At 39.7% G+C, this 25,547-nt stretch overlaps 1 protein-coding gene across 2 annotated transcripts in view; it reads left to right on the top strand.

Moving 5' to 3' along the window:
• The window catches only part of RARB (retinoic acid receptor beta), a 498,581-nt gene that overhangs the window by 314,701 nt on the left and 158,333 nt on the right, over window positions 1-25,547 (top strand). Inside the window, exon 1 of one of the 2 annotated variants that reach the window (XM_003256771.3) lies at window positions 12,517-14,867. The exons of the other annotated variant lie outside the window; for it this stretch is intronic. Within the exon in view, the coding sequence (XP_003256819.2) occupies window positions 14,711-14,867 (157 nt within the window). The 5' untranslated portion in view covers window positions 12,517-14,710. Of the gene's footprint in view, window positions 1-12,516; window positions 14,868-25,547 lie in introns of those variants that run through there. 2 annotated transcript variants of the gene reach the window in all.

Genomic DNA, 25,547 nt, shown 5'->3' with positions numbered 1-25,547 from the left:
CAAGATATAAACATTTCCACCACCACCACCACCCAGAAGTTTTTCCATGTGCTTTTGTAATCTTGCCCTCCTGTCGCTCCCTTTTCCCCTAAGCCCTGTCTCTAGGCAACTACTGATTTCCTTGCTGCCACATATATTAGATTGCATTTCCTAGAATTTCTTTACTTAAATCAAATTATACATTAGCTACTATTGTATCCATCTTCTTTCACTCAGCATGATGATTATGAGATTCATTTATGCTGTAGCATGTATCAGTAGTTCATTCCTTTTTATTGCCAAGAAGCTTTCCATTGTATGGATATACCACAATTTGTTTTACCAGTTCATCTATTGATGGATAGTTGGGTTGTTTCCAGTTTGGGGCTATTACTACAAATAAAGCTACTATGAACATTCATGTTAGTGAATAGAAATATGCCTTAATGTCTCCTGAGTAAATACCTAGGCATGGAATGGCAGGATCACTTAGTAAGTATATGTTCAATTTTTTAAGAAATGTTCAAACTGGTTTATGATTTTATATTTCTTGCAACAGTATATGAGAGTTCTAATTTCTCCACAGTCACAGCAATATTTGGTATGGCAGGCTTTTTAATTTTAGCAATTCCAATAGGTATGTAGTGTGTCTTATTGTGGTTTTAATTGGCATTTACCTAATTAGCATTTACCTAATAACTAATGATGTTCAGCATTGTTTCATAGGTTTATTTGCCATATATATAATGTCTTCAGCAACATTTCTGTTCAAATTGTTTACCCAATAAGAGTTGGAAGAAGGGTGCTTGCTTTGTTACTTTTGAATTTTGAAATTTTTAAAATTCTAGTTTCAAATTCATTATCTGATATATGCTTTGCACAATTTTTTGAGACGGAGTTTTGCTCTTGCTGCCCAGGCTGGAGTGTAATGGCGTTATCTTGGCTCACTGCAACCTCCACCTCCCGGGTTCAAGCAATTCTCCTGACTTAGCTTCCTGAGTAGCTGGGATTACAGGCACCTGCCACCATGTCCAGCTAATTTTTGTATTTTTAGTAGAGACGGGCTTCCCCATGTTGGCCAGGCTTGTCTCGAACTCACGACCTCAGGTGATCTACCTGCCTCGGCCTCCCAAAGTGCTGGAATTACGTTTTGCACTATTTTTATCCTACTGTATGATTTGTCGTCTTATTCTTTTAGCAGAGACTTCCAAAGAATAGAAGTTGTAAATTATAATGAAGTTCAAATTATTTTGTTTTTTTATGTGTCATACTTTGGTGCCATGTCTAAAAAACCATTGCCCAATGCAAGATCACAAAATTTTCCCCTATTTTCTTCAAAAAGTTTATGATTTTATGCTTTACATTTAGGTCCAGGATCCATTTTGAGTGAATTTTTGCATATGCTGTGGGTTATGGATCTTTTATTTTTGTTGTTTGTTTTATTTGTATACAATATATACCTCATTATTCCAGCACCATTTTTTGGAAAATACTATATTTTTCCTGGTATAAATCCTTTATTTTTGTTGTTTTATTTGTATGCAATATATACCCCATTGTTCCAGCATTATTTTTAGGAAAATACTCCCTTTTTCCTGGTCTTAATGTAGGTTGGACTTCCCCATTCATGAGTTAAAAACACAAGGTCTGTGCCATAGATTTCATTGTTTTAATGATGTCTTCTAATAATTAGTCCTAATTTTGTTTTACTTACAGTGAGGCCATTCTAATTGCCTTGCAAAAGTAGATCATAGTCTCTTCCAACTTTAAATTTCTACCAACTTGTACATGTTTCTGCTAGTCAGTGTCTTCCAGGAAGTACTATTCATTCATTCAACAAATACTTATTGAGGGATTGTTATGTGTTGTATATTGTTCCAATTACTGGGATCATAGCAGTGAACTGGATTGAGTTGCTACCATTGAAGAGACTACTTTTTATTATGAAAGACATATAGTAAAGAATAAATACATGCCAGGTAGGGTTATAAATAAAAAATGCAGGGCCAAGGAACACACAGTGATGGACATGACCTAGAGTCCTATTTTAATTAGGGTCATCATTGTCTTAATTATGGCAACATATTCAAAAAGAACTGAAGAAAAAGATGCAACAGGGCATATCAATATCTAAGCAAAGGCTGGGTGTAGTAGTGGGTCACACCCGTAATCCCAGCACTCTGGGAGGCAGATCATTTGAGCCCGGTAATTCAAGACCACCCTGGGCAATGTAGTGATACCTCATCTCTACTAAAAAGAAAAATAAAAACAATTAGCTAGGCATGGTGGCACATGCCCGTAGTCCCAGCTACTTACGGGGTTGAGGCGGGAAGATTGCTTGAGCCTGTGAAGTTGAGGCTGTAGAGGGCCGAGATTGTGCCACTGCACTCCAGCGTGGATAACAAAGTGAGACTTTGTCTCATAAGCAAGTAAATAGCTGCAGAGGATTCTTGGGGTGTCTGAATTGAGACTTTTAGACCTTGAAGAAACCTTTGATATTATCCAGTTCCAGGACTGCTGCTAGATTTCATCTTCAAAGCCAATTCAGTGGATTGGTACTGAATGCTTACGGTCAGCAAGTTCTTTTCTCTAAAGGTACAGATTATAAATATTTTCAGCTTTGTGGGCCATACAGTTTCCACTGCAATCACTCAACTTTGTTGTGTAAAAGCAGCAAAGACAATATGTAAACAAATTAATTTGCAATTGCGGTGCTCCAATAAAACTTTATTTTACAACAAGTGGCAGGCTGGACTTGGCCTTTGGAGTCTCCCAACCCCTGGATTTGAGTATGGTGTTGGGCAGCCTTACTCAGTTCTTTCAGAGGGGCACATCACTCGTTTTGTCATGGACTTCTATGGGGCACTCAGCAATGTGTTTGGCACTGTGGGTCACAATAGCCTCCTCTGTTACTGTTGTGCTAATAGCAGTAAGATCAGGGAAGTTCTCACAAGCTGTTGGTAGAAAGTTATGCTCTGCCTCCCCAACTTAGTTTTGCTACACTGGCCTTTCCTTACCCCTCCAGATGCACTGGTAATCAACTTCATATATTTGATGATAGAGCTTTGGAGGTGGCCCCCTCTCCAAATACAGCCCACATAGCCAGAGCAAGCCCAGGCCTGGAACTGAGCCTTTCCTCAGAAGATGCTGGTAATGTTCAGAATTAGGGGTAAAGGTTTCTATAAAGTTTTGCTACATTCTGTTAATGCCACATAGAAAAACCAATTAAAAAAAATGCTGTGTGTCTCTGATTCTGAAGTGTGTGTGAGAATGGAAATTAGCTGTGTTCCCTGCCACTGACCAGTCTCCCCAGCAAGAAAGGACAGAATAACCTGGCCCAACTAAGGAAGAAAAGTAGGTCAGTGATATGGTTTGGCTGTGTCCCTACCCAGATCTCACCTTGAATTCCCACATATTGTGGGAGGGATCTGGTGGGACGTAACTGACTCATGGGGGCAGGTCTTTCCCATGCTGTTCTCATGATAGTGAATAAGTCTCACGAAATCCAATGGTTTTAAAAATGGGAGTTTCCCTGCACAAGCTCTCTTCTCTTGTCTGCTACCATGTGAGATGTGCCTTTCACCTTCCACCATGATTGTGAGGCCTCCCCAGCCTCATGGAACTGTGAGTCCATTAAATCTCTCTCTTTTGTAAATTGCCCAGTCTCAGGTATGTCTTTATCAGCATCGTGAAAACAGACTAATACAGCCTGGGAAAGTGCAAAAGAAATACCATCTTTCTTCTTCTTTTAAATTTTAAACAAATTAGGGAGTTGATTAATTTGAAATAGACTAAACTTTACTTTTAAAAGAGACCCGAAAAATGACAGCATAAATAACATAGAAGTGTACATCTCTCTCACATAATAGTCTAGAGGTAAATGCTCCAGGCTGGCAGGGCAGCCAGTAGTCCACATGGACATTCAGGGATCCAGGTTCTTTCTATCTTGTGGCCTTGCCTCCCTCTGGGTTGCTGTCCTCCTCTCTGGTTTATGTAGAGTCCTGCAGTATTCCACTTGGTAGCGAAGGGGCAAGACAGCAAGTGGAAGGTGGGAAATTAAGGAAATGACATTGAATTTGCACACAACACTTCTGATCACATTGTGTTGATGAGAACATGGCCACACCTAGCTGCAAAGGAGGCTGGGAAATATGGTGTCTATCTGGATGGCCATATGCTCAGCTAGAAACCTATTGTAGGGGAAATAGAGAGAATGGATTTGGGAGAAGGGCCCTAGAATTAAGTTTGCCCCAGAGTAGTAGAAAGAGGTGAAAATATAATTTTTTGTGTCTATTTCTGTCAAATGTGTGAATAGTAATGCCAAACATTACATGGTACCAGAGAATTTATAAAAATCTTTCTCATACGTTATTGCATTTAATTCTTCAACATTGTCTTCCATTGAAGTAGACGTTATTTTGAAGTAGATCTTACCTACAATTGCAAATGAAAAGAATAAATGAGACGTGGAAGGATTATGAATTTACCTAAACCAACCTAGCAGATAAATGTAGAGCCAAGACTTGAATCCAGGGCTTCTTCACTCCAGTCCCAGAGGTCTACCATTTCTAGCCTCTGTAACTTGTCCATCTCAACAGATGTGAAAGAAAAAAAAATGACACTTGTTAAAGATGGTAAGGGGGGACCGTGACAATAGCTATAGGAGAAGAGAGATTGGACTAACTCTCACTCCACTGAGGACAAGTGGGGATTCATAACCGAGGAGAAGGATGGGGTCAGTGGATGGAAAATCCCTAAGAGAAAACATCAAGCATAAGGAATTTCTGGCTAAACTGACTCGGAAAGGATTATTTCTGAAGGCAAGCCATGGTGATAAGATAACAGGGGTGGTCAGTTACTACAGGGAATGAGAAATATCTTTCTTTCCCATCCCTAGGTTCATGGCTGAGGCCACAATAACAAAAGACAGACTATAGACTAACCAAAAAAAAAAAAAAAAAAGTATACAAATTGATTTAATATAAGTTTTATGTGACACAAGAGGCTGTAGAAATGAAGACCCAAAGAAATAGATAAACCTGTGTATTTTTTTTGCTAAGTTTAATGAAGAGTGGGCAGTCATGCAGAAGTATGATTGGCCAAAGGGGCATAATCTAATAGTGATAAACTGGGGGGAATTTAGCAAGGCCTATCTATTTAGATGGTGCTCTGTGTCCCCGTGTCTTCAGAGATAAGGATGTCCCTTTCTTACGTATACAGGGAGGGCATCTCTGACATGAGGGTCTGATGACCTGCCTCATGGGAGAAGGGCAAGGGGAAACTGAGAGTGACCTTCCTGCTTCTACTGTTGACTCAGATGCCAAAGTGCCATATTTTGGGGTAGCATGTTCTGATTCCTATCACTACCAAGAGGGAGAGATTTTCCCTAAGCTGCCTTAGCAGGATTCTGGCTCAAACTGGATTCTGCAAAGTTGGACAGAAAGCCCAAACTTGGGCCTCCTCAAGCAGAGGAATGAGAGGAGCCTGACTAAAGCTTTGGTCCAAGGAGAGAGTATCTGTCATACCAAGTTCTCTAAAGGTTCTCTGGCGCCTTGGTGTTCACCAAATTGACTGTCCCATCAGCTCAGAGAGTCTGACAATGTAGTGTGCAGAATAAAAACCCGAGGACCTTGATTTAAATGCAACTGAATAGACCCCCACCCCCAGAAATTTGTGTGAGGTAGCTCTGGGTGTGAAGCCCTGGAATCCCCGTGCCTTGGGAATCACTGCAGCAGATCTTACATTTTAGCATTGCATGTTACTTAAACAGAGAGGGAAAGTATTTGATATTTCTGTTTATTCTTTCCCTTTCTTTACCTCCCATGCTTATTTGTTACCTTACATTTTGAAACTGCTGCCTTCTGAATTATCTTTGCTTATCTTTTTTTGAAGCAACTGTTAAGTTAATCAAGTAAACAATAACAAAATGCAAAAAACTAATTTTGGAAGCCACCATGATATCCTCTCCAAGAGAAGCTTTCAAAGCTCTTGGTTGAGTAGATGTTGAGAAGGTGGGTTTATACCCTGATGTTTGAAAGGAGAGAGAAAAGCTATTTTTTTCCACCAAAAATACTTACATTGTATTCACATTACGTGTGTGTGTGTGTGTGTGTGTGTGTAATGTGCTTTTATGCGTATCTTTGTTTCTCCAACAGAAATTTCACAGGGATTTCTATCTGGCTTTATGTTACCCTGACAATTCCCACTCAATCACATTGAGCTTTTTATTTGCCTTTTTCTCTGTCAGACACTAGGATGAATTTAAACTCCATTCCCTCTCCAACTGCCCCTCTGATGTGTTTGTACTTTTTACATTCTCTTTCCCTGTAGAATCTGAAGAAAATTCCTTTGGGCTTTTAGCTTTCCCTCAGACTCAGAAACTTTTGTGTTGCTAATAGAACTTGGCTTCATTAGCATTTCAAATCCTGGGATGCTCTTAAAGATCAGAGTTAGATCTAAGGGGCTCTCCAGCCACAATCTGATTTATCAAACCTGTTTAACTGAAATCTCCAGTGGCCAGTGCCTTTGACCTTATTTCTGCCAGCACATCGCATCAGAAAATTCTTTTCAAGGATTCTGGAGAAAGATACATGCATGATCTGAGAAGTTTTACTTTGGTCCCTCTCACTGCTTTATATATTGTCCGCAAAAAGCCATACTCTGCTTCATCACCTTTGGGGGTTAGGTCACGGGTAGATGATGGATCAGAGAGTGAATGGGTGGGTGGATAGGTGGATGGGTATATGAGCAAGTGGATGTATGCACAACTAGAAGGGTGGATGGATTGGTGGATGGATGAGTAAATGGAGGGATGGGTGGATATCAGGTAGATGAATGGGTAGGTGAATGGATGGATGGATGGATGGATGGACGGATGGAAAGATAACAGATGATAACACAAGATAGATTAATAATGCAAGTCTTCCATCTTATGCAATGCCTTTGCCATTTAATTATAATCAGCCCTAAGGTACTGAGGCTCAACACCACTTATGCAAAAAAAAAAACAAAAACCAAAGTGATATAATCTATTATGATCTATTTGCTGTCTTGCACAGGGGCAGCAGGGTGGGGCTTGCCAATTATTTCATGGTCATTCTGACTCAGTGTGTGCTTTGCAAATGAAAGAAACCATCTTCCTTTATAATATATATAAATACAAAAATGCTTCAGTGTAGTAGTCCTTAACCAGGTATATGCAGCAAATTCTCTTAGAGAACTTGCCCTAATTACATATTTGCAGCCCCTACCCCCTCCACCTGCAGCCTGAAATGTGCATTCTGGTTGAAAATGACTACTCTGGCAGACGATTCTCTGGTACAAGTAGTATTTGAGTAGTATTTAGCAATATGTGCCTGACTTCATTTCTCCTTGCAGACATTGCACTAACATTTTCTTTTCTTTTCTTTTCTTTTCTTTTCTTTTCTTTTCTTTTCTTTTCTTTTCTTTTTTGAGACAGAGTCTTGCTGTGTTGCCTAGGCTGGAGTGCAGTGGCGCAATCTCAGCTCACTGCAACTTCCACCTCCCAGGTTCAAGCAATTCTCCTGCCTCAGCCTCCCGCGTAGCTGGGATTACAGGTGTGTGCCACCATGCCCGGCTAATTTTTTTTGTATTTTTAGTAGAGACTGGCTTTCACTGTGATGGTCTCAATCTCCTGACCTCGTGATCCTCCCACCGTGGCCTCCCAGAGTACTGGGATTACAGGCATGAGCCACTGTGCCCGGGCTTGCACTGACATTTCCTAAGTACTTGTATTACCTCATTTAATCTTTACCACAACTCTTTGACGTAGGTACCATTAATATCTACATTTTGCAGGCGAGAGAATGCAGAGGTTAAGTAACTTCGCCTAGTCAGACAGCTAGTAAGAAGCAAAGCTGGGGTTTAAACACAGGCAGTATCTAAACTCTGTGGCCCCACCTACCATGTTACACTGCCTCTCTAATCATTAAGCTGACCTTTGAGAGCACTCCGCTGCAACAGAACTTTCTGCAATGATGGAAACATTCTATGTCTGCACTGTCCTATTAACGTGATAGCCACCAGTCATATGAGGCTGTGGCACACTTGAAATATGGTTAATGTGACTGAGAACTCGTTTTTAATTGTTTAATTTTAATTACTTTAAACAGCAGAGTTTAAGAGCCGACTAATAGTTTATGTTCATGCATATGATCTCAAAAAATGAAGTGCTGAACTAGGAATTAAGGCAGGCATCTCAGTTATAGACATTATCCTTTATTAATAATATTAACATGAAATAATTGCAAAGCACTCTTAGAATCCTTTGTGCTTCTTTCTATCCTTGAAAAGAGTCTAGCTGTTCTTCTAAGCACTCTGTCAACTAAGTGGCACATCTAATCTTAGCTTGTTGGAAGATGTATTGAGACAAGACAAAATTCATGTGGAATAGTACAGGGAAGTCACAAGCAAGCAGTAGCATGGTAGTGCCATTGGCATTTATTCTCAGGAGTCACCATTATATTTTCCATCTCTCAAATATTGCCATCATATATGGGACTGAGGTGGGGTGTTGATGGAAATAATGGACTTTAAAGCAGGGTTTAATGGTGGAAGAACAGGGGCATCTGCACACATTTTGAAGGCAGCGATGTTATCCAAAACTCCTTCTTATAGAAGGAAATGAAGACAATAAGGTAGAAAAGTGAGAAATTACCAGCCGAGAGAGAAAGAAAGATGATTCTGGATGAGGTAATATAATGCACTCTCGATGAATAATATAATAAAAGAGCCATATTATAGAGATACACAAGTTGAAACTGAATTAAGCTTTTAAAAGGGAAGGAAAATTAAAATGTTAACAAAACCCAAATGTATACAGCTAGGTTTTATAAAGATAGAGACAAGGCAATGTAGAATTCCGTGAAATTGTTAAATGTTGGTTTAGAACAGAGGTGGACAAACTACAGCCCATGAGCAAAACCTAGTCCACTATCAATTTTTGTAAATTAAGTTTTATTAAGTACATCCATGCCCATTAATTTATTATATAGTCTATGACTCCTTTATACTACAATGGCATAGTTGAGTGGCTGCAACAGAGACTGTATAGCCTGCAAAGCCTAAAATATTTCCAATGGCCCTGTACAGAAAATGTTTACTGACCCCTGTTTTAGAACAAAAAGGGAACATATATTCACATAACTGATTTGGAGTACAGTTTTGTGCGTCCATCAAATTTTAAGATGCTCATAATCCTTGTTCTGGTAATACCGCTACTAGAATTTTATCCAGCAGATGTATTGGTGCATATGCCCTTAGGGCTTCTTTGCACTAACCTAATAGTACTAAAAAAGTAGAAACAACCTAAATGTCTTAACAGCTGGCCATTGGTTAAATGAAATACAATGCATTGATGTAAAGAGATTCTAACTTATTTTTTAAATGAGCCAGTTCTATATGTATTATTTATTTTGAAGGGATGTTCAAGAAATATTGCTAAATTTAAAAATGTTGCAGAGCAATATGTATCATAAGACCATACTGGTATAATAGCAACAAACAGCACCCCCCCCCCACAATCCCAAAAAAATACACAGATATATGCCCAGCACCAAATAAGATGCCTGGCACATGGTAGGTATTCAACATTTAATGAATACATATAGAGGACTTTTACTTTTCACTTTATATCTTTTGGACTAGACTTTGAATTTTTATGAGCATGTATTACTTAAATCTAGATTTATAGGGAGTGATGGAAAATGTGAAAATAAAATTTTCAAAAATGAAAAAAAAGAGTAAAGATCTAGATTTAAAAGGGAAATGTAAACAAGATGAAATAGCCAAAGATAGGTCTCCCCAAAACTAATGTTGAGACAATGCCACCAGCAGTGACAGTCAGCTAAGAGATGGTTCGCAGCTCACTGCTCAGTACTGAGGCATTCAGCAGGGGTTGTGTTTAACTTTCAAGTTGGAACCAACAGAAACTGTTGGGCTTGAAGAGCTGTCTTTATGAGTCATTGACAGCAGAAAGCACAGAAGCACTGAAGAAAATAATTCAGAAATGTGGAAAGAGAAAAGTATGCCCTTGTCTTGGGAGAACAATATTTGTGTGTAACCAAGAAGGAAGACTTTGTGGAGGAAAGTCTGGAAAAGCAGACAGCTGAAGAGAAAGGAGCCAAATGAAGGACACGGTGGCCAACACTCACAGTAAAAAGACATTTTTGAAGAAGATGTGTTTCTAGGGTTTCTAAGAAGTCTCTATACTCATGCCCAGAGCCACCTTGCAAGTTCATTTGGAAAGTGCATTGGTGTCTTTTGGTATAAGATCCACGAACATCAACAGTCCTGTTATGTGAGCAGGTGTTCATACTGAAGGGCCAGAAGCAAAGTTTCCATGTGTTATTACTGTTAGAACTTCCCCCGCTCCCCTCCAACACAAAAGCAGCTCTGCCTGCTAGTATGGAAGCCCCGGGAACAGCCTCATACTTGCCTCGTGCTGGCAACATCTCTGCCTTGGCTTCCCTGCTGGAACACACATGTCACTCAGTACTAGCCGTTTATTCTTCTGGCAGAATTGTGGCAAGAGGAAAATGACAGGGAAAAAATTTTAAAAACAAACAAATAAAAAGCCAAAACAACATGAAAGAGGTGGGCATGTCTTTAAAACAATCAGTGTCCACCTCCCCCAGCCCTGTGCCTGTGTCTGCCTGCACTTTGCATGTCTGCGCCTGTGGTGGGGGGGATATGTCTGCGCCTCTGAAAATCTTCTTATTTAGACATCACAAGGTATTAGCCCAATTTTGAACACGGCCGGCTGCAATACTGGTGCACAGACACGACTGCTCTTTCTTCAGAAAACTCTCCAGTTCAAACATGTTTGCAGAGCATGATTCATGGTGTTTCTTTCTGGATTGTCCAGTGGGTAATTGCTGTACGAAAACCAGAGAAACAGATGTACACCCTGAACCCTGGCTATAAATTTTTGTTTTATGATTATGGGTTTCAAATGTGCTGTGTCACACTGACAAATATACAGTTACTCTGAAACAAAATGGATTTTGCCCTCAAAGTTTTGCTTTTTGTTTTTTACTTTTTGTTTGCTTGTTGGTTGGAAATACATTTATTAGATCATTGATCAAACACAAAGAAAATAGAGGTGACACACATCAGAATGTTATTTTATGCCATAACAAGAAGATATTTGGGAAAGTTTCTTCCAACCCTGTGGCTAATGTTTAAAATGGATGTCAGTAGTTTACATTTCATTATGGGTAAATCGGTCTATTTTTCACTTTCTACCCAACTCATTAGTCTTTATAGTACATGGATATGTATTTAAAGAATTGTGGGTTATTTTTATATCTTTCCTTCATTTTACTTAAAATGAAGAATTTAGAGGCAGAATCAAGTTTTCAAGAAGTGTAAGCATTTACTGATGAAGAAATAATTAGCATGTGGCTAAATCATGGGTCTGTTTCATAAATTAATACTTGGATTAAGTAATAGCTCTAATTATTGCTATCAGCATAATTAATTCATGATGAGGAATGATTAATTGACTAGCGAATATTGTCACATTATAAGAAACCCATACTATTCCATTCACGGGGATTTAAATAACTGATTATTCATTTCAAGTCCTAAGTTCATTTCTCAGTTGAGAACTTCAAGGTAATTATATATTTTACATTTTCTTGCACAAAGAAAGAAAACATCGAGTCGCCCAAACTTTACCACACACAGAGACACACTCATGTTGTTATTTTTGTGCAATGATACAGTATAGAGGTAAGAAATTTGGAAGCAGTGGTCTCGCTTGATGAGGCTGATTCCATAGCTTAAGAAATAAGAATGAACAGAATTTTGAGGGCACCCATCCCCATCTTCACTTCCCTGGGACCAGTGTATCTCTACTCTTTGAAAAGATGTTCAGCAAGAATGTGCAGCAGCCTCCCCTGGATAACAGATCCCTGTACACACATACCTGTCGGTGATGCCATGTTTCTCATCTCTAACTTAAGTTTCTCCTGCTGTACTTTCAATATAGCTGTTTCCTCTTCTCTTGTCTAACAACTTTTCATCCACCTCCACTATCCGGTAAAAATGAACTCAGTTTCCACGGTACTCTAAGGGCCTTAAATAAGCATTTGGAGCCATAATCCTCATGGACCAAGTAGAAATTGGCACATAATGTAGTGCTTTGTGTATCTTTACAACTACCTTAATGACAGTGTGTTAAATGTTTTGTAAATTCCTCTGTGTTCCCTTGCTTAAAATGTGTGTTTTCTTTGTAGTTAAAGGGTTTCTTATAATAAGTCTCTGTTACAAAATGATGACCATATAAAAGAGAGAAGAGAGGGGAAAAAAAATAACAAACACAGATTCAGTCCCGAACTTTTCAATAGCAAGAACTGAGCTTGCTGGGCTGAAAATTGTTTTAATGTACCTTCATAAAAGGATCTTTGACTTGGTAAGTGTGTGCGATGCATACTTTTCATGTTACACCACAAGTGCCACTTAGCAACTCCACTAGACAGGGCAATGTTTCAGCATGGGGTGGGGTGCCCCCTGACAGGCTTTTAAAAGGCCCGGATGCCAATGCACATTCCAACACTATCCACAAAAAGGAGACTAGAGCAGTGCTCTTCCCTGGGTTGGGCAAGGAGACTCTCCCTCCCTGCCTACCCTCTTGCCTGCCCTGTTTTGTGGGATAATTACAAGTAAATGCTAGAGAGGCAGTGGAGAAGAGAGGGTGTTTTAATACCTCCCCAGAGTTTCTTTTCTTTGATGTATGTTGCATCCTTTAAACAAGTTGTGCAAAATGGCTACAGGGTAGATTGGCTCTCCCTTTTAAAGCTCTCCATCCCGCTGGGTTTATTTGTAAATATTGCATCCATCCTTCTCAGTGTTTTAAGACTGGCTGGGAAGACACTTCTTCCTGTAGGTTGGGTCAGTGTGAGAGATCTAAAAAATTATTTTCCCTTAAAAATTACTGTATTTTAATAAAAGGATTGGGCAGGGGCTGGTATGAGAGAAAACTGATCCTTCAAAATATAAAACTGTCACACTTAAACCAGTTTACAAAATATGCGTTTAATTATGTGGTGGGATGTGTGTAGGTGTATGATGAGAGAGGCAACCAACATGGCTATTTGGGGTGCAAGGATGTGGGAACAGGCAAGTAACTTTCACATTGGACTTTGATCCTAGGGAGCTGGGTTCTAGTCACAGCCCTGAGCTGTGTGACCTTGGGTAGGTCTCATCTCCCCAGGCTGTTGTTTCCCCAGTTGAACAATATGAGGATGAGTCACAGCTAACATTTGTTCCATGATATTTACCCAGCACCACACAAGTGTTATTTCTGTCCTCCCAGTTACCACCAAGGTGGGTAGTATTATATGCCCATTTTACAGATGAGGAAACTGAAGCCCGAAGAAGTGAAATACTTATCCCAGAACACACAGCTGGTAAGTGGCAGACCTGGAATTGGAATCTAGTTCACTTTGATTCCCCAATCCATGCTCTTGACCACTGTATTGTTTTTTCACGTCCAGATCTAAAATCTCATTTTCTGTGTGGCTGTGTGTTTGGGACAGGGGTAACTAATTCTTGACTACTCTATATGCTGCATAGAACCTGGAGAGGATTTTTCAAAGTAAATGAATCTCGAAAGCTGGATTGCAGAGCAAACGAATGCAGTCACTTCAGCCAGGGGCTTGCAAGAGGGAGAAAGAGAAAAAGACTGCGGAATGGAAAGTTTCCCAACCCAAGCCTTTCCCAAGGGGTAGCCATTCTCTGTTCTACAGTTTAGGGCTTGCATGTGCTTTTTCTGGAGTGGAAAAATACATAAGTTATAAGGAATTTAACAGACAGAAAGGCGCACAGAGGAATTTAAAGGGTGGGCTGGGGGGCGAGACGGTGGGCGGGAGGCAAGCGGGCGCGGGGGGAACACTGTTTTCCAAGCTAAGCCGCCGCAAATAAAAAGGCGTAAAGGGAGAGAAGTTGGTGCTCAACGTGAGCCAGGAGCAGCGTCCCGGCTCCTCCCCTGCTCGTTTTAAAAGCACTTCTTGTATTGTTTTTAAGGTGAGAAATAGGAAAGAAAGCGCTGGCTTATGCGCTCGCTGCCTGCCTCTCTGGCTGTCTGCTTTTGCAGGGCTGCTGGGAGTTTTTAAGCTCTGTGAGAATCCTGGGAGTTGGTGATGTCAGACTAGTTGGGTCATTTGAAGGTTAGCAGCCCGGGTAGGGTTCACCGAAAGTTCACTCGCATATATTAGGCAATTCAATCTTTCATTCTGTGTGACAGAAGTAGTAGGAAGTGAGCTGTTCAGAGGCAGGAGGGTCTATTCTTTGCCAAAGGGGGGACCAGAATTCCCCCATGCGAGCTGTTTGAGGACTGGGATGCCGAGAACGCGAGCGATCCGAGCAGGGTTTGTCTGGGCACCGTCGGGGTAGGATCCGGAACGCATTCGGAAGGCTTTTTGCAAGCATTTACTTGGAAGGAGAAGTTGGGATCTTTCTGGGAACCCCCCGCCCCGGCTGGATTGGCCGAGCAAGCCTGGAAAATGGTAAATGATCATTTGGATCAATTACAGGCTTTTAGCTGGCTTGTCTGTCATAATTCATGATTCGGGGCTGGGAAAAAGACCAACAGCCTACGTGCCAAAAAAGGGGCAGAGTTTGATGGAGTTGGGTGGACTTTTCTATGCCATTTGCCTCCACACCTAGAGGATAAGCACTTTTGCAGACATTCGGTGCAGGGGAGATCATGTTTGACTGTATGGATGTTCTGTCAGTGAGTCCTGGGCAAATCCTGGATTTCTACACTGCGAGTCCGTCTTCCTGCATGCTCCAGGAGAAAGCTCTCAAAGCATGCTTCAGTGGATTGACCCAAACCGAATGGCAGCATCGGCACACTGCTCAATGTAGGTTTATTTTTTTCCCTTCTTCTACCAAGAAAAAAAAAATTGTCTGTCTTGCATGCAATAAAGACATTGGAAATAAACTGCATTGGTAGCAAGACAAAGGATTTAATGATTTAATGCTGAAGGGGTGTGATATGCTGGCATGCATATTGATTCCCTTTGCTGAAAATTTCCTGTTAGATGTTTTCTTCCAAAATAACCCCTCCCGCCCCCATGCTCCTCTCTTTACCAACCTTATAGTCTCTTGAAAACAGTTTTTAAAATATGCATAAAAATGTGGGGAGTGGGGAGTAGAGGGTGACCACAAGACTTTAAAACATTCTTCAAATAGGGCAATTTGACACATTTTGCAGTTTTTACTAAAATGTGTGCAGAGTGGAATTTAACTTTTCTGTTCTTTGGATTAGCTACTAGTTGTATAGGTCCCCCCACCCCTTGTGTATTCCAACAGTCCAAAGTAATTAAAATATGACATTTTCCTTGAACGGAATTTAGTTTAATTAAGGTGGCTGCTGCTCCCGAAGTTCATAAACCACCAGTTCAAGCTGCCGCTTCCAATGTTTTCCTTGCTAAGGAAAGGCAATATTTCTTAGCATTGACCCTGCTGCCACCTTTCCGAGTCACTTTGTTGGTCTAAGAAGTTGCTGTTTTGCTAGAAAACTACTGGCAATGAACACCCCTTGGACTGAGCCATCCATTATTTCCATATCTTGCAATTCAGCCCGGAACATGGACATCAGTTAAACGAAAGGAAATATAAGTGGGGTTTCCCAATTTAAAAAAAAAATATTGACTATTTTGTTATCTGATGCTGACACAGTGCCGAGGTACGCATCTGGTCAACAGTAGCCTGGCTGCAGGCTTGAGAAATGATCAGGAGTCCCAGAAAATCCCACCTTCGGGTGGCTGTAGTGGGAGCCTGCAGGATGCTTCACCGCCCTGACAGTGATTTAGATAAATGGCTCAGCTATCTATCAAAATGTTTTTAGTACTTTATTTGACAATTCATTGGAGCATTAGCCTGAAAATGACATTTTAAATCTTTGTTTTCAAAGAGGTCAAAGTTTAACTGGAAGAAATTGAGTTTTCCTAATAACATGGTGGCTTATCTCAAGAGAGAAGAAAAAGGGGAGAAGGGACAATGACAGGATTTAAATTGCCCTCTCTGAAACTTTTTCTTAAGAATAAAGACTTGCTTCTTGGGCTAGGAAATCAACAGGTTTGTAGCTGAAAAATCAATAACCATTTGATGCCAACAGCCTGGCAGTCTGACTTAACATTTTGTAGAGCCATAAGCAGGGCAAAAAGAATATCGTTTTCAGAAGGCAGCTTAATCTTCAGTTGCTCCCCAAATGCCTTTTCTTTTTTGGTGCCTATTTTATTTCTGGAGAGCTCAGAGAAACTTGAGGGTTACAAAATAATTTTCTAATCCAAGAAGAGACCTTTCAGACCTGTCCTCTTTGTAGCAATTAAAACAGTATGAACAATTTCTGTCGGAATCCCAGGGAACTGGGGCTCTCTGAAACTTTCTTGTTAGAGAAAGTTGTAATGAAACATGTTTTTTAACAGAAGGAAAAAAAATGCTCAGGATCCTCGCCAAAAGTTATTAGACCTAATAGAGTTTTTACATGTAGACATTCTTCCTTTTGTAATTAACTCTCCAAACATGCCTATTAAGTTGTAAGAGTAGGGGGAAAGGCTTTGTTTGTTCTTGGACAAGTTAAACAAGGGATTTGCTTTATCTAGGGAGAGCGAGCGGTGAATGTGTCATTCGCCTAAAACTAGCCGATAAGCAAGAAGTGTTGATAACAGCAAAGTTTAGCTAATCAAAGAAACTTGCATTAGACAAAGTAAATAAAGGCATTTGACAAAGGGATTTCAGAAATTCCAGTGTCTTATTTTTGTAAGCGGGGCAATTAGTTCTTACTGTGGTCAGTTTCACAAGAGTTTGAATCCCATACCCCAACTTTAGGTTAAATGAATAAAATGTAAATATTGCTTGTGCCCTTGCAGAGTTGCTTTACCCTCCCTAAACCACTTTATGATGGTCAGTTGTTCCAATGATTTTTTTTTTAGCATAAATAAAACTAAAACTTTTTTTTTTTTTTTTAAAGATTCTAACAAATGTCTTGTGCCACACAGTGTTTGGTTCAGGGTGGTATAGCTAGTTAGGGCTTTTGAAATAAAAGCATATTAGGGCTACGTTTGTGTTAGTAAGAACATAACCACAACATTTTGCATTATACTTAATGGCTATTTTGACGAGAAGCAGATCTGTTTTTGCTTTTAACACAGAGGAAACAGTGGGCAAAAAAGAAAAAGTACTAAATTCCAACCAAGACTATTTTCTGCTCTCAGACATTTTTTATGGTGTGTGTGTGTATGCATAGTAAATAAAGTAAGACCTTTGAACATGGAGCACACCGCCACAAGCTCACTTTGAAAGGTGTTAAAATATTCCCGTTATTTTCTTTTTAATTTTAAAGGCAGAAAAATGATATGCCAGCCAGCTGCCATTTGTAGTAGTGTCTGTGAATTGCTTGTTATAAGCATTCAAAGTCAGGATTAGAGGACTACTAAGGGAATGTGGTCTAAATACTACAATTGACGACTGCCCCTGGAAGGTATAGGAGTCACTAAATTTCTGTTCAGATGCCTCCAGGATTATCTTGGTTTTAGGCGGCTCCAGATGTTTTCAACATTAATTGCTTAGTGGGCATAGGATAAATCTTAATATTTTGTGGTCTAAATATAGTTGCTTTGGTGAAATAATGAGTGTGACAACTTCTTGGCCTTTTTCCCTGTCTTTTCTCCCTACTCAACACATCAAAAGGAAAAAGAAAAAAATATTTTCTTTTTGAAACAGGACTTTGCCCATTAATGAGAAGAAATTATTTTTAAAACAAACAGTAGTGATGTTTGATTAGGGAATGAGAAAAGGCCTCTTTTCAAAGCCCTGGGACCCAAATTTTAAGTATTAAACAGTATCTAAATCCTCTCCTAGTGAGATATAAATTGGGGTCAAAGTGGCAAAATCAAAGATACCCTCTGAAAGAAAGACTAAATAAAGACTGACAGCCACCGTATGAATTGAATGGGGTTTTGAATAAATATTTCAGTGAAAAGGCCCAATTGTTTTTCTAAAGTAGGACATAATTTTCTGCTTTCTCGGACACATGACGGTGGTAACTAATACCATCAGAAACAAGAGAAAAAGAGGGACTTTTCCTTAAATTGCAAAGAGAGTGCAGGCAGGGTTGTGGGTTGTTCGAAAACAAGTGAAAGATTCCCAAAGTTTTCCTTCCTTGTAGAAAAAAAGAAATCATATTGTGAATATTAGATAAATTGGTACATTTGACAAGGGAGTGAGTTTTGATGTGCAACTTAGAAAAGAAAAAGCATGCATTTAAATTTTATTGCCAGAAAAGGATGGATTCAAAAAACAAAACAGTAGAAAGGTAGACATCTGTTTGCCTAAACTTAAGCTATGGAATTGATTTGGAAGCTCTAGTTAGAATTTGATTTGCCAGCCAATAATGTAAAGCCCTTGCATTGAATCAGGTCTTTTTTCCTTAATAGATAAATGACCAGAATGGCTATTTCTGATAGGCTAGCTGACCTGAATCAGAAGTTTCCTTCTCATTTCTAGAAGCCTGGCGTTGATATATACAACCGAAGGTATTGTCATGCACTTTTCTCTAAAACATAAGAATAAAAAAAAGTTCTTCTGGATATCAGATGCTTATAATTTACCTTCAACATATGTTAAGCCCTGAGGTGGCTGAAAAAGAAAGAAAACCTGTTTTCTCCTTTACACATTCCACAAATATCATTAAACTGTATGTGAGAAGGGAAATACATGATAAATAACAAAGATTATAAATTCTACTCTCAAGGAATTTATAATTTTTTAAATCAATAATTTAGAAAAAGCTGAGAATTTTAAGTTACTCTTTGGGCAGAAGATGGAGATGTAAAAACCAAGATGCAAAATACAAAACTCTTTTCAAGTCGCACAGGATTTTAACAATAAATGCAATGTTCATTTTAGAACATCTTAGAATCTTCTGTAGAGTTTGAGTTATGTGTAAGTGCCATAAATTTATCCTTAAATGACATTTTTATACTTTAAATGTTCTAATATAAATTCAGTTAACTATCAATTAAATAGATTATTTCAGAAATGGGAGTTTTTGATGAAGGTTAATCAGAAAAATCTTGGCTGAAAACCTTTCCAAAGATATTAATGTAGATAGAATCTTGCCTTTCAAATTACAGGGTAGTTATGACAATCATATATCTCTGATTTTCTAGAATAACCCACTTTCAAATATCCTGCATGGTTCCCACAAAAATCATTGAAATATGCCGGATATTTAATATTACAACATCTCCTAGGCTGCCCCTTGAACCCAGGAGTGGCACAGAAAGTCTTTGTTTGGATTCTATAGTCCATATAAGTAGAGCTCTCACAGCTTAATTTTTTCATTATGTCTTAAGATCGCCTTGTGTTTCTGGGTCATTCTTACGGGCATGAACTCCTTTTGTAGCAAACTATAGATCTGTGAATAGAAGGCATTCCTTGCAAAATGGACTGGACTGTGGTTCTCACTCTAGCACCTGTGTGTGCGTGGACAGGGTGGGGAGGAGGGAGTAGAATTAAGTTAAATTGTTATGAACAAATCGGTATCAGCCCTTGCCAGCTTCCTCTTAAAAAGTTGGAGCTGGGGTGATGGAGGGAGAAGAGTAGAGTTAACTCAGGTTTCAGATTTATCAGTATCCTGCTTGTAAGTGGCTTGGCCTAAGTACCTCTTGTTAAATAGGAGATGAGATAACCTGCCCGATCTGTAAGATCTAATAACACAACCTCATCAGTCAATATGTTGCCCTGAATTCTCCTCTTTTCATTCCCAGCTTCCTTACCCCATCATTAAAAAGCATGATCTCTGTCCGATCCCACTCCCCAAACCCCTTTAAATGAATGAAAAATAAAGTTGCAAAAGTTCTCTCTACCTAGGAAGCAGGAGAGCTTAAGTCTACTGGCATTTTGTCTTGAGCTTTCAGAGCTTCTTAGATGGGAATTCAAACAGGCAATGGAACTGCTGACTTGCTCTTTCTCTGGCCTTGTAGGGTGGGGGAGCTACAAGGAGACCATTTAGTAAGATAAGACTCTCTGCCCCCTGTGCGATAAGGCGAGGATAACAGGAACTGACGTCAGCAAGGCGACTCAACCTGGCCAAGCATTTCCTCTAGTCAGGGCTCAGGGATTCCAGGAGTCTCTAGGCCTCCTCCAGCAGCTGAAGAACTGAACCAGCTCAGGGGAGGGAGAAAGAAGAAAGCTGATTTTTACAGGGGTGATAGTGGGTGATGATGTCCCTGATTTCCAAAAGCAGATTTCTTTGAAGAGAACAAAGAAAAACTGGGAGGAAGTAAGTAGTTTCATAAAAGTGGATTCTGAGATTATAATTGTAATTTTACATTGTCATAGAATAGATATTTGTTTCCCAGCTGTCAACAATTCACTGCTGATGTCTTATTAGACAGTCTATCCATCAATCACCAAATATCATCCACTGACAAACCTCGCCAACTCTCCATATAGAACAAAACATGAGGGAATTCACGTTGTCGGAGTTAAACCTTGGTACTCCTAATTTTTTTCCTTTTTTTTTTTTTTTTGAGATGGAGTCACACCCTGTTGCCCAGGCTGGAGTGCAGTGGTGTGATCTCAGCTCACTGCAACCTCCACCTCCCGGATTCAAGTGATTCTCCTGCCTCAGCCTCCTGAGTAGCTGGGAGTACAGGTGCATGCCACCACACCTGGCTAATTTTTGTATTTTTAGTAGAGACGGGGTTTCACTATGTTGGCCAGGATGGTCTCGATCTCCTGACCTCGTGATCTGCCCACCTCGGCCTCCCAAAGTGCTGGGATTACAGGCATGAGCCACCGAGCCTGGCCTTGTATTTACTTTTGAAAGTACAAAGTTCCCACCCCCATCTGCATCAGATGACAACAGTGCTAAAGCCATTTCATTTGCTACCAGCCCTGAAACCACTTAGCAGTTTTCCTCGCCTTTTTCCTTCTTCCCTTTCTCTTAAACTCAGATTTATTTTCATTTTATTTTATTCTTTGCCTTCCAAAGTATCTGATTTGAGGTTTGGAGGAGGAGAAAATTCAAACGGAAGGATTTTATTTCTTAAAATTCACAGATTCTCCTCAGTCCACTGCTGTCTTAAAGATAGCTTCTTATTTTTTAAGTTTTAGTATTTGACAAAGAATCACTGTCTCAATTTGACCCATATCTAGTGGAATGTTTGCTATGTTGTTGTTGATAAATTACTATTCATCACAGAATAAAATTTTGTCAAGTCAAAAAAATAGCTACATTCAAAATAATGTGCAGGTAAAAGAACAAATAAGATGAGTGCATCAGTTAACCAGGGAGAGAAGATCTGGATCACATCCCAATTTTTTTCCCATTTCCAGAGCAAATGAAGACCTCATGTAATAAATTTGTCTTCTCAAAAATATTAAAGCTTTCAATGGCTACAGTACCTTTGCCATGTCGTCAAAGTCCATAATTATAAAAAGGCCGATGATCTGAAGGCCATTTCAGCTTCAAAAGATTTTTTTAGGGTCTGGTCTATTGGAAAGCTTGGGGGTTTAATTAACTAAAATGGAAATGGAGGCAGCGAAATTCAGTTCCTGATGTTTTAATTTAGCTCAGTACTGCCATGTGTTATTGAAGAGAATTCTTAAAGGCAAACATAATTATTTCATTATGGTCCTCAGAATGCTTTCATTGGCTTTAATGACAAGAAGCTGTATAAAAAGGCATATATTTTAATTAGTCCTTTTTATATTTACATCAGATAAACAACAAATAATTGATGAAAAACAAGTCTTTGGAATGGATAATTTCACATAGTGCACTGGTTACAGTTTAATGATGAAACATTTCTCTGTTGCTTTGCATTTTAATTATATATACATTATATTACAGTAGTGGTGCCATGGAGCTACTAAAATACCGTTGTTGCCATTTCATTACAAAAAAAAATCACGATTAATGCCTACAAATTGAAAGCTGAAAAGGTAGCTAGACACACATCTCCAAGGAAGGAAATTACCGGTTCCATTAATTTTACTACATTTGTTAGAACTCATTTTGATCACTTTTATCTTTTATGCTTCATCTTTTTGGATTAAGATCGTCAGGGGTTTCATATGGTTTTTTATGGCCACATCTTCTCCTGAACACCTTTCTTTCGCTCTTGCTGCCTATTTTGAGGATTTACATGTGAAAGTGCCTTGCCAAACGTGCACTGGAAATTCAGAGAGCTTTTTTTCCATGCTATCAGCTTGCTTTACCTTTGATTTTATATGAAAACCCATTTCACATGATTCATCCGTTTTGGTGTACAGAACACTAATTGTTATTATTGATTTTAAATTCCGTGACCATTACAAGTAACCCAGATGACTGGCAGATAAAGGGTAATAATCCATGGAGTTCTGGAACTGTTTCATGTTTGTCTGGAGTACTTTATGTGATCAATATTAACTGCCCCATTGAAACTAACTGCTGTATCAAATAACAATCAATCAAATGAATGTGCTTAGAGATTATTTATTGAAAGCTTTAATTGTTCACTGGGGCCCTCCTTATCAGAGGAAACAATAAGAACTAGAGGTGGGATGAACAGGTTTGGATTTGCAGGGAAAGTTGGGGGATGCAGATGAACAAGGCGTCTCTCTACTTCTGCGGCAAGAGTTTCCAGAAACCCATGTTGGGCTTATAGTTCGGGCAAAAGTTGCGAATACTCTTCCAGAGCTTATCCTATCACCTGTACCTCAAAGGCTTTCTAGAGAATGGGGGTATAATAATTTTCTTGCACTCAGCAGAGGCTGTGGAAAGTTCTCCCTTTCCAAGAGTTTTACTGCTGCTTCTCCCTAGTCCTCTCAGAATTACCCTTCCATGCATCTCTCCACCTCTGCTTCCCCATCATGGCCTCATGGTCCAAGATAATGCAAGTAGCCTGCCTTGACACAGGATCGGTTTCTACAGCTATGAAATGGGAATAATAGTGTCTACATTGCAGAATCTGTAGAAGGATTAGAGATCATGTAAATTAAGATTCTGTTCTTGTCTTGAAAACATATGGAAGTCACCAGGTAGGCCTTCTGCCCTGATTTTGGCATGATGCCTGTAGCTTACATGCCTTTGCTAATAGCAAACTTTTTTTTTTTTTTTGGTCATATCTAAATTAGGTATCTCTTTTCTTTGGTGAAATGATCCCTCGGTCTATAGCTCATAACCTAGGTGGCAGTCCTTTCTGTTTGTCAGGTAGCACTGTGGCCTGATTCAGGGGCATCCATTTACCAGATCCCCAGATTTCTTGCAAATGATTGACTTTTACAAGTGAGCATTGTCACCTTCAAAGTTGTCACAATACACTTAGCCCAAAGATGCTGTCGTGGCACAGTACGTTTTTATTGCTCGTTGATGGATTAGTTTTTGCAATGTGCCATTCAACAAATGGCTCTTGGGTGTCTGCCATGTGCCAGGCTCCTTGATATGATCTGTGGGGGACACCAACATGAATCAGACACTGTCCCTTCTCCCTCTGAACTCCTGATATAATGGGAAGAATTTGTGTACACAAGTCATTGTCACATAACCCCCTTATAACAAACCCAAAACTCTCCTCATGTCTTTGAACCTGAGATTGATAATGGAAAGAACTAAGAACTGCCAAGAACCACAGCTGGTTTATATGGTGAGTGATCAAGTGGATTATACATTTTTGTCACAGTGGAGCGGGCGTGAAGTTTTTCTGTGTGTAGGCCTCATAGATCATCTCTAAAAGTAGTTCACAAAGGAGTTCTAAACCTATCTTAAACAGCGGAATAAGTGCGCACCTTCCAAACTAGCTTCTTGAAGACTTTCATATGGATGTTACTGGAGCTTGTTAAGTAATCGTGTTGTTTGGGGATGGGTTTGATTCTATTGGATTTTTAAAAATCACTTATTTCTCTATGATTTCTGTGACTTATTCCTGTGTAACAAACCATCCCAAAACTTCCTGGTCTAACAATTTATTATGACATTATTCTGTGGATGGGCTGGGCTCCTCTGGGCAGACCCTCTGTCCCGCATGCTGTCAGCTGGGGCTGAATCATCCAGGGCTAAATTGAGCTGGAAATCTAAAAAGTCTCACTCTCATGGCTGGCAGTGGATGTTGGTTGTCGGTGAGAGCTCTATGGGATCTGCTTGTGACTTGTGCATGTCACAGCATGGCAGCAGTATTCCGAGAGAGAGCGTTTTGAGAGTGAGCCTTCCAGGAAGGAGACAGCAGAGGCTCCCAGTCCTCTTAAAGCCTAGACCCAGAGAGTGGTATACAGTCACTTTCACTATATTCTACTGGTGAAGCAGACACAGGGCCAGCCCAGATTCAATAATTACCTTTCAGTTTGGAAGAGAAAGGCAAAGAATGTCCACCATAACAATCGTAGCATATATGCGCTATAACAAGAAAGAAAGTATTGTCTTCTGAAAATGATTAAATTGAAGAACAGTTGTGGGGCTTTTAGTTTTTTGGCTGGTTCAATATTTAATGAAATGCTACTCTAACAACATATATCATTTTCAGTTAATCCTCACAACCCTATAAGTGAGATATCATCTTCATTTTACAGATGAGGAAATGGAAGCTCAGAGAAGGTGAATAACACAGATTGTAAGGGGCAGAGTGTGGTTTCAAGTCCCATGAAAGGCTTTTCTCTAGGCTCCATGTGCTGTTACTCACTTGGGGGTCCTCAGCTTCAGGAGTTGTCATCCTGTCAGCTGAGGGAAGAATTCCTGAAAAATGTTTCATGCCCTAATAATCCCAAGAATAAAACACCATCGAGTGTTTTGGTTTAGGGGAAAGGTAGGAAAAAGAGAGGTAAAGAACTGTAACTTGCATAGCTTCCTCTGATTACATTATTTTCTCTACTATAAACCAGACTTTTACATTGTGGAGGAAACTCTGCCCAAACTATGAGGCTATTTTACTCTTTTGCCCTTTTGTTTTTACATCCTGTTTGCTGTTGAAGTCTACGCTGGGCTAATCACCGCTGTAGCTCAGGAGGTTCGGAGCAGGATTAGTCTGGTATTTACTGAAGAGTCACAAGAAGATGAGAGATGGGAAACTGGGCTTTTCATGTTACTCTAGTTTACTGGTAACCCTCATCTAAAGATGGGTGCTAAGTGTTTTTGCTAGACGGTGTCTCTTCATTAAGTGGAGCTATTTTGTCTGCCATTACCTAAAGTAAAAAAGTAAAAGACAAAAGAGGAAGAAAGAAAACTTTCTGATAGTAAAGTCGAATTAATGTTTATTTGCTACATATTTTAAGTATCTATTGTGTATAGAGGATCCCAAACTTAAGTTAACCATTACCATTTAGTGAAACTTACATGAATCATAGTGCATCTCATTGGCCTCTCAGATAATGCTCTTATTTCAGTGACTTCAAATATGTCTTATTTTTTATTTTTTTGAGACAAGGTCTCGCGCTGTTGCCCAGGCTGGAGTGCAGTGGTATGATCTCAGCTCACTGCAGCCTCAACCTGCTGGGCTGAAGCGATCCTCCCGCCTCAGCCTCCCACATAGCTGAGACTACAGGTGTGTGCCGTC

The sequence above is a fragment of the Nomascus leucogenys genome, chromosome 4, assembly GCF_006542625.1.
Source record: "Nomascus leucogenys isolate Asia chromosome 4, Asia_NLE_v1, whole genome shotgun sequence".
Classification (NCBI taxonomy): domain Eukaryota; kingdom Metazoa; phylum Chordata; class Mammalia; order Primates; family Hylobatidae; genus Nomascus; species Nomascus leucogenys.
The sequence above is the reverse complement of the archived record's forward strand: the minus strand, read 5'-3'. Positions and strand labels throughout refer to the sequence as shown.